Source organism: Corvus cornix, chromosome 1 (genome assembly GCF_000738735.6).
Source record: "Corvus cornix cornix isolate S_Up_H32 chromosome 1, ASM73873v5, whole genome shotgun sequence".
Taxonomy (NCBI): domain Eukaryota; kingdom Metazoa; phylum Chordata; class Aves; order Passeriformes; family Corvidae; genus Corvus; species Corvus cornix.
The window spans coordinates 90844725-90858474 of NC_046332.1; the positions used below are offsets into that span (position 1 = coordinate 90844725).

The 13750-nt window shown below is 39.4% G+C and overlaps 1 protein-coding gene across 7 annotated transcripts in view; it reads left to right on the plus strand.

Annotated features, from left to right (window-relative positions):
- LIMS1 (LIM zinc finger domain containing 1) overlaps positions 1 to 10773 on the plus strand; it is a 69394-nt gene extending 58621 nt beyond the window's left edge. For 3 of the 7 annotated variants that reach the window (XM_039549404.1, XM_019283026.3, XM_019283027.3), the window contains exons 4-10: positions 1494 to 1614; positions 2450 to 2599; positions 3787 to 3937; positions 4730 to 4822; positions 6213 to 6261; positions 8374 to 8449; positions 8703 to 9226. In XM_039549404.1, coding sequence (XP_039405338.1) covers positions 1494 to 1614; positions 2450 to 2599; positions 3787 to 3937; positions 4730 to 4822; positions 6213 to 6261; positions 8374 to 8449; positions 8703 to 8850 — 788 coding nt within the window. In that variant the 3' untranslated portion in view covers positions 8851 to 9226. Of the gene's footprint in view, positions 1 to 1493; positions 1615 to 2449; positions 2600 to 3786; positions 3938 to 4729; positions 4823 to 6212; positions 6262 to 8373; positions 8450 to 8702; positions 9231 to 9275 lie in introns of those variants that run through there. The other 4 variants (XM_010394288.4, XM_010394287.4, XM_019283025.3 and 1 more) reach the window with 3 other exon arrangements.
- The last annotated feature ends 2977 nt before the right edge of the window (positions 10774 to 13750 follow it).

The following is a 13750-nucleotide window of genomic DNA, read 5'->3' on the forward strand; positions in this document are numbered from 1 at the left end:
GTTGATGTAAATGTTTATGTGTCTGCTGTGCTGACATGCACTTGCATGTTTTCTTTTTTCTCTGTGTGTGACACATTTTGCTGGGCCGGAGCTGAGAAGTCATTATTTGATTATTCCTTAAACTGCTCTGGAAGCCCTTTTGTTTCTATGGCAAGGTGCTAAAGGTTTAACTTATCTCAGTGAGGCCATTTGTTGTGTGGGGGGTGGGGTTGAACACCAAGGAAGAGGGAAGTAGATGCCGTGGAATATGAATTTAAGGCTGCAGACATGAACAAGCAGGGGAAGAGGAAGAAATGGGTTGGTGGCAATTTGTGAGGAGCTATGCTGCCTGTCTCTCCAGGATTTCTCCTGCACAGTTGGCACAGCTTCTCCTTCTCCTACCCTCTCTCCTGGTATTGCCAGCTCCCTTAAAACCGCATCAAGGTCCTGCCTGGAGCTGGGCTTTTCCACTGCTTTTACTTAATAAACACAAAGTCAATGGGGCTGTTGTCAACGATGAGGCCTTGAGCATTCCTGACATTTTTGGAGTCCATCGGATTTTGTTCTTGAAAAGCTATGACTTCATGGGAATGCTACAGAGTCACATGCTGGATGTTATTGTCCACATTGGTTACCTGCCTGATTGTTCCCCTTTGGCAGCTCTGGAGTTGTTCTCCAAAGCCAGAACTCAGCCTCCAACAGCAGTGGGAAGCTGAGCTCCCAACACATTTTGGACTGCTCAGGGCCCCTGGCTACACTGTCCATCCGCATAGAGAACAACTAAATCAGGCGTGTGATGGACATCACTCCACTGCCTGTGCTGTACAGTCGCACTGTGCATGCAAAACATTAGTTCTCACGCTATTTTTTTAATGCCTTATGGGACAAGACTCCCTGTGGTAGGTCAGAAGTTGTGTGTGTTGGATTGACTGTTCTGCAGCTTCACTGCACCTGTGCATTTGGACTCCGTGGGAGCTTTTTTGCAGGAGGTCCACAGCCACTCAAGCTCAGTTCTATTGTGCCTTGAGTATAGAATACCTTCAAGGCTTGGTCCTAGTGGAGTAGAAACCCCTGCTATGTACATGGCAAGTTAAAATTGTCAGATCCTTAAAGAGAAGAAGGAGAAAGATGATGAGGACACAAGAAAGCCCTTTTTATATTAAGTACTCCATAAATTTCTTAACAGCCTGAGAAGGGATAAGTAAAAACAGTGAAGGGACCAAAACAGGATTATTGCAGAGAGAAGGTGGAGTGTGCATGTAGGACTTGTATGTAAGGAGCAGAAGGTCCTTTATCAGCAAAGATGTCTTCTTCTGACCCATAGCAAAAAACAACAAACAAATCCAAATTCCAGGGTTTGGAATCACAACTGCGATATTGAAAGCAATGTGTCCCCCCAGATTTTGTGGTAAGAAAAGGAATGATGGTTGTAGTCATTGTAGTGATTCATTTGTAGGTTACTTTTAACTTTGTCTAGTATGGTATTTTACATCCTGGTGTTGTGTTTCTTACAGGTGAGTTCATTATTGGTCGTGTTATTAAAGCCATGAACAATAGCTGGCATCCAGAGTGCTTCTGCTGTGATATCTGCCAAACAGTATTGGCTGATATTGGATTTGTCAAGAATGCTGGCAGGTAAATCTCCACCCTTCCTTCTGTTAACTGATCATAAATTGAACTAATAGCAGGACTGAGAAGTTTTGGTTCCTGAAGCTTTCCAGCTCAGATGGAGCAACTGAAGTATTTTCTGTGAGAAGAAGGTCTAAGAGCGCATCACAAAATCAAGAATGAGTATCTTAAAACATTAACATTTTACCTACTTCAACACTGAGTTTCATGGCAAACATTTTCTTTTTCCGGTGACATTTTGGGGCCATTGTTATATGTAATAAGAGAGAAAACATTCAGATACAGAAGCATTGTCTTTTTGTATATATATAAAAATGTTTACTTTCTTTTTCCAACTTGGTTCTCCAATTTTGGTCTAGTTTGGTACCATATAATAATAATTGCCTAATGTTCAGTAGGACCCTTCACAGAGTAGGATATTTTTGCCAGCTGTGATCAAAAGAATGTTTTACAAGTGGATTATATGGCCATTGCCTTCTTATGTATAATACAATATACAGAATTATCTACAGAAGTAGGACCTGTGTGCTCATCCAGCTTCCAATCTAAATGTTTAAGAGTTTGAAAGTAAAACATTTGGCAATGAGAATCTATAAGAACCTTTGTTTTCTGTGTTTCAACACAGCTTTAACTCAGCTGAGCTGAAGAAATTATACTCCTGTGGTGCCAGAAAATTAAATGATCACCCTGAACTTGGGTGATCCCTCCTTAGCAAGGAAGTTGTTTTAACAAGACTCAATAAAGAACTGATTGAAATGAGGTTCTGAGAGATTTTTGGTTTATATTTTGCACTGTAGTACCTGATAGCAATACTTACCTCTCTTTTTTTATGCTGTTTCAGACATCTCTGCCGTCCTTGCCATAACAGGGAAAAAGCCAGAGGCCTGGGAAAGTACATTTGCCAGAAGTGTCATGCCATTATTGATGAACAGCCTCTCATATTCAAAAATGATCCTTATCACCCTGATCATTTCAACTGTGCAAACTGCGGGTAACTTTAGTTCTGCAAAGGGAAACAGGAAAATGCTGGGCTTATTTGCTTCATCAATTTACATCTTAAAGTCAAAACCTATCCTGTACAACTGACAAGAGGTGGTGGGGTCTGGATGTCTTGTGGCCAGATGTGTTACTGCTTTTGGCTTAGTGGGGTTCAAACAACAGCTGACCGGCTGGGGACTAAAGAAAGATTGGACTGCAGCACAAGGTGGTACCTTACAAAATACAAAGTATCGACACAGACACCATTTCTGCAGTAGTGAAATACAGCTCACTATTTTGCTGGGAGAGGAAGAGAAGCGGTTCTCTTTTGTTGCTTAAATTACTATCTTGCCTGTTTTTTTTTTTTTTTAGTTCAACAGCATCCAAACTTTTTCCTCTTTTTAAAGCCTATCTTTTTTAGAAGCCTTCTTCCCATCTCATTTTATCATCTTCTGCAGCTGCAGCCCATGAAACTGCACATTTCTACATCCTGCACTGATGCAGAGATGTAGGATGAGCATGGGAGCATGGAGCATTGTAGGACATAGCATGGATTCATAGTTGTTTAATTCTGCTGCAAAGGAAGCTACTATTTCAGTGCCATAGCAAAGGCTGATTTGAATAACAGTATGGAGTGTTATATCAGTGCAATCAGTTGAGAGTATTAGTGATTACAGTCACTTTCAAGTTTTAGCTGTTCTCAGTATCTAACCATGCAAATTACATAAAAGTAGAGTTTATAAGATTCTGCAATGGGAAATGAATCAGCCTAGCTCATGTGGGTCTGTAGTTCTCTTTCTCTGAAGTTTGATACAAGGAAAATGTAACTAGATATAAAGGACTACATTTTACTTTCAGTTACAATTATGCAAATCTAAAATAATCTGGTGATAAGTGCCAGAATATAAACCAAACATCTGCAGCTTTCACACACAGATTTGTGCTGCTTGAGCAGAATGACAGTAGCTCAGTAGCTGTTTCCAGAGAGATTCGGTGCACCTCGCTTTGCAGCCTGTCCTCAGTTTACTGTAATCAGGCTTGAACTATGTTGAACTATGTTATATTTGATGCTGCTGCATTACTGTAGTATGAATATAATTTCTAAAGCAAATGATAACTTTTTGTCATTTCAGAAACTCTCAAGAGTTGACATTTTTGAATGCCTTTATTCATGCTCTCAATTCATTAACTTCTGAACAGGAAGGAACTTACTGCTGATGCTCGTGAGCTGAAGGGAGAACTCTACTGCTTACCCTGCCATGACAAAATGGGTGTCCCCATCTGTGGGGCATGTAGGAGACCAATTGAAGGCCGTGTGGTGAATGCTATGGGCAAACAATGGCATGTGGAGGTAAACATCAGATGCTATACAATGTCTCTTACAAATGTAAACCTTAGCATATTTATCTGTGATTTTGCTGATCAATTTCAGTGAAAGGATTCTCAAAGTTTGCAGCAATAATTACAAATGCCTTCTCCAAATCCCTCTTCAACCTTATTGTGGCTGGTCTTCCACTGTGAAATAGGAGTTAATTCCCACCTTACAGAGACCTTTGACTGTGAAACTAAAATCAGTAATCAAAGGAAGCAGGGCAAGACAAAAGAAAGTTTCAGAGCTCAAAGCAGTAAATGTGGAAAGGCAATCAAATCTGTAGCAACCATGTTACTAAGCATCATAATACCCTTAGGTCTTCCGTAGTCATCTGCCATGTACATATTTCTTTAACAGTTCACGAGAGTTCATATTTCAAGGCCACGTACAACATTTAGTTCCACATCTTCCATTTTAATTAGATAAATTGTTTATTCCTTTTGTTGTTTTGAAAGTCTCCTCTAGGAAATGCTTCCTTCACAAGGGTGTAATGATAATGCACATTATTTAGTAACTCTTAATTCTGTTCACTGATAAAAAATGAGAATCCATTGCTTGTGGGTTTTTTTGTAACTTTTGGATTGAAATGTTGAAGACATTAAAAGAAATATTATTTTAATGGTCTAAATGTAGAAACAGAAGTTTTAACTCTGCTTTTCAAGATGGCTCAGTAGACTTCAGCCATGTTCAAGTAGTGGATGTGGTTAGTTTGCTTTCTATAAAAAAATAACGTTACTTCCAAAAGATAAAAAAATGTAATTTTCTTTGTAGCATTTTGTTTGTGCAAAATGTGAAAAGCCATTCCTGGGCCATCGTCATTATGAGAGAAAAGGCTTGGCGTACTGTGAAACCCACTACAATCAGGTAAGGTTGCATATTTTTAAAAATGGCATTAATTGGTAAATCCACAAATCGGTTTTATTAGCTAGAGATGTAAAACCATGGACATTCTTCTGTTTTGTTAAAGGCACCTGTGGGTGTAATGGCAATTAGTATATGTTCTGTTGTGTTTAATTTATACAGGTTTCCCTATTCATCTGTGTGGCATTAAAAAAGAAAGCTGCAGGTATTTCACAAAGGCCGGCTAGGACAATCAGTATCAAGTTGTTCTTCAAGCTTAGTGGTACTTAAGTAGAGCTGTTATGGCTTTGACATGTCTGTGGATCAGAGCAGCTAATGACACCTAATCTCTCCTAAGAAGTTAAAGATGATTTTGCCACTCAGTAACTGGGTTGGAGCCCCAGTGAGTGATACGGTTTTCCCTGCATCTGCTGCTCTATGACACTGTGTGTTGATATATGCTGTTGCTCAGTCATTAGTTTGATGAAGACTTCCAAGACTAAATTTGTCAGAAGACACCCTCTAGTGACCACGTGCATTTATGTAGGAATTCCATGTCACGGTACCACCTCTCTCCAGACACCCTTGGAGATGGAGTCCAGCATCACAATGCATAGACCTTTTTTCCTTGGAAGCCACCTATGTTGTGTCACATTCACCTCCTTGCTTACATAAATACATGAGGAGGGCTTACACTTGGGAGTTGTAAGGCATCTGCTAATTACAGATGGATTCTTAATTAGTCATTAGTGAAGAAGGGCAGATGATTGGTGCTGGCATACTTGCAGACTGTAAATGCTGTGACGTTCATAGTAAGTGTTGCAGCTGGAATGGGGCAAGTCCATACACCAGACAAGAGCTGTGAGTGGATGTCTTTTCCTAGGTTAACTACTACAGTTAGAAAAAATACATGAAGTTTTTGGCACTTCTTGTTATATTGTGGACAAATGTTAAGCCTGGAAAAAGAATTAATATTTTTGCCCCAAATTTTCCTTTTTTTTTTTTTTAATAAAGATAAAATTTTCTTACCGTTACAGCAATACATTGTTTTAGTCATGCATGTAATCCAAATGTTAATTTTTTTGGTTAGTAACAATATGTATATGACACCAACTGCTGTATTTCAAACCTTCAGGATTAGAGAAATCTTGAAACAAAACAAAATCGTACTTACAGAGAATGAAAGTTAAATAAACGTTTTCAGCTTTAATATTATCAAGACTTTTTGTGATGAGATGATGCAAAATGCACTAGGAAAACCAAACCAGACTTGCCAGCATTCTCTTTATTTCACTGGAATAAACAGGAAAGCAATTGTGCTCATCAGCTGAAATATAGTTATTTTGCTAGTTCAAGAAGTTACCCTCAATAAAATAATTATATTAAAAATTTATTCCTTCTCTTTCCTCTTCAGCTATTTGGTGATGTTTGTTTCCATTGCAACCGTGTGATTGAAGGAGATGGTAAGCACTTTTCTAACTGTTTCCTTAATGTTCCTTTTTGATGGAAGTTCTCTTTAAAAGTGAAAGTAAGGGGGAAACAGTCCTGTTTTCATTAAAACAAAAACAGACGTTCTCTTGACCAGAAATTCAATTAGAGCCAATAAACCAGAGACCAAGTGGCAGGAAAACCTTACATCATTTCATGATGGTAGAAGATCACCCCATGGCCAAAGAGAACTGTGAAACCCCTTTTAGTGACATGCAAAGGCCAGGGATGCTGGAAGATGCTCAGAAGTGACTTCCTGCCATACCATCTTCAAAAAAGAACACATGCAAGGGTGAGAATGAGCATACAAGCATCTCCACAAATTAATTTGTGGATCATGAGCCAAATTCAAAAAAATATTTAGATACTGAAAGACATAGGTGGGCACTGTTGGGAATTTTTTTAAAATGCCTTGTTCCCATTATGTCCGTTTGAATCCTGGAGATATTTACCTATCTACTGCAGGCACCTTTCTTTTGAAAATCTAAGCTTATAGATAATGTCACAAAACCAGGAATGATCATACTTGGAAATATATGGCCTGTAAAGGCAGAACTGCAAGTAATTTGTTTGTTTTGTTATTGTTTGATTGGGTTTTTTGGGAGAAAGGGGTGGTTTTGAGGGATTTTTTTTGACAACTAGCTCTGATAAAATGCCAAAAGCAAATTATTCTACTTGAAATAATGTGACATTATGTGCCTATTTACCCCATCCAAAGTAAATGCTATGTTAGCCTCATCTAAGCCAAAGCCATTAGCAAAGTAGGAGGAAGCTTTGAACATTCAAAAAGAGACATAAACTATTTTATAGTCATGTAACTCCAGGGTAAGACATACATTCCATAGATGTGCTTTCTCCGCATTTTCTGGACTGCACTATACCTGCAAAATAACAATCCAAAATGCTCTAGAGGAAAGAGTCCTCATTTTCGGTAAAATTCTACTGGAATGAGCAGAACTGCAACTTTCCTGATAACTACATCTCTATATGATCCTAATCTTTCACCATATAATCTGACGCCCATATTGTAAGTTTTGGTCTCTAAACTGAACAGAATATAGTATACGCTAATTTCTTTATTTTCAGTGTATGTCTTCAATTACATTTCTTCTTTCATTTCTGCACACAAATTTGAGTCAGCTGTCACAAATTTGGTATCCAGTATTGTTCTCTGTCTGGTGAAACAAATATCTGTGGCAACAGTTTTTCAGAAGGGTGCCTATGACTGCATTCCTAGGGTTGCTTGGGAGCAAAGACTTTCATCTGTCTAGTGTTATTCCGGACAGTAATAGAATAACTATGTATCTGTGGACATGCTGGCCCCATAGTGCAGGAAAAACCCTCTGCATGACAATGCTTTGGTTCTCCTTGTTGTTGACAAAATACTGTGAGAAAAACATTGAGAAATCGAACAAGAAAAACATTATATGAAAAATATTGTCCCACATTCTCTAACTTATGAAAATTTTGCCAGGGAAAACTGGAAAGCTGTACTGAGAGGAACAGGAATTGGATTTACCTACAGAACAAATAGAAAATAGTTACTTTCTCTGCAAAGCAAAGAATAAAAAGAGTCCGTAGTTTTTTTCACCTTGGTAGTGCTGATTTACCAGCAGTGTCCTGGCTGCTGGCTTCACATTATTTTCTTCAGCTGAGCAAGTGCAACTGTTGATTGCAGTGCAGTCTGAACTGGATCTGAGAAAAGAAACTGAATGAAAACATAAACACAATTTTGTTGGATTGCTCTTCAGCTGGAAGCATTTCCTGATTAAGTTGGAACCCGGCCTCACAGAACCACTGCCTGAGATAAGCTGGGTATGAGATGAAGTGGAAACAAAAAATAGGAGGCAGAAATAGGTTAAGCTGGTCTTGCCTCACAGACAGCTGTATCAATGCTTCACAGTCCTGCTTCATTACACTCTAAAATGTGTTTGCTAGTTTGGCCATGTTATTATTACGGTCCTTAATACTTGATACAAGAAGCAATGACTGTTCTTCACACCTCATGAATATGTAAGCTTAAAATCTTTGTAATCACTTTTTTTTAATTGATAATGCTAATGATTTCTTTTTTCCTATCTCCCTAGTTGTGTCTGCTCTGAATAAGGCATGGTGTGTGAACTGTTTCGCTTGTTCAACTTGCAACACTAAGTTAACCCTCAAGTAAGTTTATGGATAAGTGTGATGTCTTCAAAACAAGTCAGTGGTTCTCTTCAAAGCGTAGGTGTTGCTATAGCGTAGCTGTTACTATATGAAAAACATGTAAGCAGCATTGAGGAAATAAGAGCCTCTCTCTTCCTCTTGCTCCACTTAATTCTTTATGTCTCTTTCAGCTATCTCTTCAGGTCTTCCTTCAGTTAGTCTTCCTAACTCTTCTCCTTTTCCATCCTTTATTTTTTCTCATTTAACTCTAAAGGGATAAGTTTGTTGAAATTGATCTAAAACCTGTCTGCAAACACTGTTATGAGAAAATGCCAGATGAATTTAAGCGACGACTTGCCAAACGGGAACGTGAAGCAAAGGATAAAGAGAAGCAGAAAAAGAAAAAGCCAATCTGTTTGTAAACTTCTTTTCCTTTTCACCGCCACCTCTGCTTCCTTCTTCTTTGGTTAGTCCGAAGGATGCTTTTTTTGCACTTTGCACGAACTTACAGCAGTCAAAACCAAAACATCTTTCACACAACTGCAACTTAAAATATTAACTCGTTATTCCATTATCTTATGTTTAGTCTACAATTAAGTTTGAAAGGCTTTCTAAATTACATGGTTAATAAATATGGGCATCTGGGTAAAATCTATGTAACTTATTCAAACATGGTATTGTAATCACTGTCTACAGTGTATATACCCTTGTAAAAGTAACTTAATGTATACGTATAAATTGGGGGGTTAATTTTTTGCTTGTGTGCATGTAATAGGAGATTTTTTTTTAATTCTTTTTTTCACTATCTCATCCGCTAAAACTTTGCCTTTTTTCTTTGTTGTCTTAGGAATAAATTTGTTGAGTTTGATATGAAGCCTGTCTGCAAAAAGTGTTACGAGAAGTTTCCTTTAGAGCTGAAGAAAAGACTGAAGAAATTAGCTGAAACTTTGGGAAGGAAGTAAAGACATCATCTACTCTCCTCTTCCTTTGTGAAAATCTTATAGATATTACTTGGTGGGGGGCTGGAGAGGAGAGTTGCTGCTTTGAGGCTGCAGTCAGACAACAAATGCTGATGTATGCCTTCTATCAACCCAAAATACATTAAGATCCTCTGTTCTCTACACATGTATGCTTAGTTGTTGACAAACTGTACTTCCAAAACAAATACCAGCTGACCTGAAAGGTTTCTGACCAATAATGCCATTGTACTGATGCAGGTGGCCTATTCTGTACACTGACACTCTGCAGAACTTTTCAGAGAGAGAAAATTTGCTTGTGACCACCACCTGTGAAAACAAACTTTGCAAATGTGCCCAACTTTAGGGACGTGTATTGTCATTTATGTTAGTGAAAATATTAACCTTCGTATTAAGCATGCAGACAAAACTTGCCTGGTCAAGGGCAGGAAACCAGTATACTGTGCCTCATGGAAAAATTCACACTTGGATTTCAGGCCGAGTTATCTCATTAAGGAGCCTTGTTTCAGATGGTTTGAAAACTATCAGATTTCTAAATACAGCCACTGTACAAATGACATACTTCTGATAGATTATGCTTCCATGATGAATGTTTCTACATCAGGCTTAGCATGAGATACTTACATAAAAATGTATTCCTATTGCAAGAAATGAGCATACTCAGAACTACTTGAATTTTGCTATATTCCACTTAAAATAACACATTAACATCTATATATGCTTTTGCATTCTATTTACTTTTTGTGCCTTATTCTGCTGGACCATACATACCAGTGTACCATTAAATATATATAGTTTTATTTTTTATTTCATATTTTATGCAGAAACTATATAGAAGGTATTTTCAGAAGATAACATACTTTGCCTTAATTATACAGGATGCAAGAAGCATTTTATTTGAAATGTGAACATCTGCATTTAAAATTTAGCTTCTAGACTTCATTGATTTTCAGAACAATACTGAAAATGCGTATTTCAATTAACTGGCAATACTACTTTTACACCTCTGAGTGTAAATATGCAAGGTTTGATCCTGCTAGGATCTACTTCTTTAGCCATCCTCAAGGACTGAGCTTACAACTAATCAAAATTCTTTATAACATACATTTAATTGTTTTATACTATTGAGTTCTGTCCATGCAAATTTGTTTTATTTTCCCCTTTCTTATAGAAAATACAGCTACTTAGGTCTTCTTGATGGTACGAAGTATGCAAACTTTTTTTTATTTTTGTACTTTAGTGACTTAAACAGATTCTATGTAATTACATAACAGGAACTAAAATTTTCTTTCTTGTTAATGAAAAATTAGTTACTTTAAAACATCTGCTTTCCTGTGTCATCAATAAAGGCCATGTTATTAAACCTTGTATTGCCTCTCTGAAATAAATGCTTGAGATGGGTGGGAAAGCAGTAAGACTTAGTTCCCTGTGACTATGTAAATACTTCCTTATTATCTTGATTTAAAGGAGACACATGCCTTTCCTAAAGGCCTATGTCTGTAGGTAGTTCTAAGGTTCATAAAAGAAATCACAGTTTGTTTCATAAAGAACAGCTTGATTCTTCTGGATATTTTCTGAATTGGCACAGTCACTAGGTTTTCCTAAAGAAAGTATCTTGTCTGAGTGTAAAACATACACCCTCCTGTTAACTTTTTCTCTCCTGTTTTCACTGTAATGAAACTGTCACCCCAAACTTCCAGTTTATTGCTAGGTAGGGTATTTTTTGACTCTTTTATCCTACATAATTATTGATTGCCCTAAGATTCATAAATATAGCCCCTTTGTTGAAGACTACAAAAGCTTAAAATGCCCCTCAAAAATTGTTTACTTAACTACCACAGTAGCCCTGTTGAAATTCTGGACTGTGCTGGAGTCTTGCTTCCTCCTGAAGTTATAACTGACTTCTAGGTTTTTCATGGTACACTGACTGTACATCTCTTCCTTCAGCCTATGTGTGCCCAGCCTTATTGCTCAGAGTTGGGAAGGGTCACTAGCTCCAAGGCTAAATGGCTCACATCCACATTGCTCAGGGCTACGTCCTTCTGCAGCACAGTGGCCTCGGATTTCCCCTTCACTCTGGTGGCCCTTGGGGTCTGACACAGGCTGGGTTTTTCCATTTCCAAGTTCCTGATGGTGATCACTGTGCTGCAGTTCACCAAGGCAGCACCTTCTGTTCCATGAACTGTAGTGTGTGTATGTCAGATCTCATGATGTGACACTGGAAAGCATCTGGGGGTACTTGAGGGTTCAAAGCCTGGTGAAGCGTGGAAAAATGTTGGTTGGAAGGGACCACTAGAGATCAGCCCAGCCATCTGCTCAGAGTGGGTATAACTTCAGAGTTGCAACAGTGCAGAAGGTCTTGCTTGGCCAAACTGTGAACATCACCATGCAAGGAGATTTCACAGGCCTTTGTGGACAGTACGTTCCAGTGCTTCACCACCCTCACGGTGAAAATACTACTACTGGAGTCCTAGCTCAAGTGGAGAACTCCCCAAATGCGTATCGCTCTCTTGGGAGCTGTCTTTGGCATGAACTGTCATTGGTATAATACCCCTGGACTTTGTCATGAACAGGATTAATTAAAAGCAGTTACGAAGCAGAGCCAAGGAGCAAGCTAGCAATTAGGCAGCCTGCACAATTACACGTCTGGTGTTGAAGCTCACTTCCTGGCCCAAGAGTATTAGAAATATTTTGCATAGCTGCACATGCTTTCCTGAAAGAGGCAGAGTCTAGTACTGTTTTTCAACCCATGTCCCCTGTAAGGTCTGTCAAGGAGTCCGTGAACCTGGGATTTGGGAACGGATGCCTCAGAAGCTTTGCCCTTTCTGCTGCACGGATCAATTATGCACGGGCAAGAGAGACTCCTTTAGAAAGCCTGCTTAGGCTAACTAGGGAGCACTCCAGAAAGCCCAATGGATGTCGCTGTAGGGGGAAGAGCAGAGCCTAAAGCCTCTGTGCTGCAGGCCAGGGCACATCCTGTGCTCGGTTCCAGTGGACAGGTACCATGCTGGGCTGAGCACAGTCAGGTTGCAGGGCCAGCTCTCAAGTCAGTGCTGTCCTGCCCGGTGCTGCGACCACCAGGGACAACACAGGGGGTGCCACTTCCACAGCGATGGGTGAGACAGTGACCACTGCCAAAGTACTGGACCTGGTCTATATGAAGGCAGTTTCCCTCCCCATCAGCTGAAAGGCAGTAATATTCTCCAATGAGCTGAGTAAACTCCAGTGTTCTCCTCTGCACCAGCACCAACACTTCTATTACTTAGCTTGGCAGGTGCAGGTAAGAAATTGTTTGGTAATCCCAGCTGCAGGCACACCATTAAAAAGTACAGAGAGAAAAAAAAATGATTTTTTTTGTAGAATTAAATCCAAAGTCTAAATAAATCACCATTAATAGAAGAAAGAATAAAAGAAAGGATTAATTCTTTCAGTCAAGGTCTTACATGGATGTTGCTGGTCTTAAAAGAAAAAGTTGGCTATGTTTCCTTATTTTTCCTGCAAAGAAGGCAAGAGCTGTGGGGCTATCAGTGTATTTTTAGGCGTAGCAGGAATCCTGTGACTGTCAATGGGTTGTTTGAGATTGAGAACTGGAGAAATTTTTAATTACACTTCTTCAGAGACACGGCCCACTGGCCTCATTTTGACCAAAGCATCTGAACTGGCAGGAAAGATGGCCAATTCCAGTGAGTACAGTCTGAGGCTTCCTGCTAGGAATTTCACCACAGGGCTACCATCCTCAAGCCACCAAACCCGTACAACTACAACCTGCAGATCTGTCCTGCCTTGAGGGTTACTGGTCCATCTTTTAGGCCATGTTCCCAGCTGTGCTTTAGAGCTTAATTGTTTAGTTATATGTTTAGTGCCTGGAAAAAAAGGTTTGTCACCACAGCTGCTACAATGTTTGGAGACTCATCTTCTAGAGCATTGGATCTCAGTAAGAAGGCCTTTATGCTTAGGGATTAAATTTATTGTTGCTCTGAACCACAAAGTATAGAATCATAGAATGCTATGGGTTGGAAGGGAACTTAAAGATCTAGTCCCAAGCCCCTGCCATGGGGCACACTTCCCACGAGGCCAGGTTGCTCAGAGCTCCATCCAACCCAGCCTTGAAAACTGCCAGGTATGGGGCATCCACAACCCCTCTGGGCAACACGTGCCAGTGCCTCACTACCATCACAGTGAAGAATTTCTTCCTTATATCTAATCTAAATTGCTCCTCTTTTAATTATACCCATTACTCTTTGTCCTATCACTGCAGTTCCTGACAGAGTCCCTCTCCTGCTTCCCTGTAGGCCCCCTGAGATACTGGAAGGTTGCTGAGGTCTCCACACAACCTTCTCCGAAC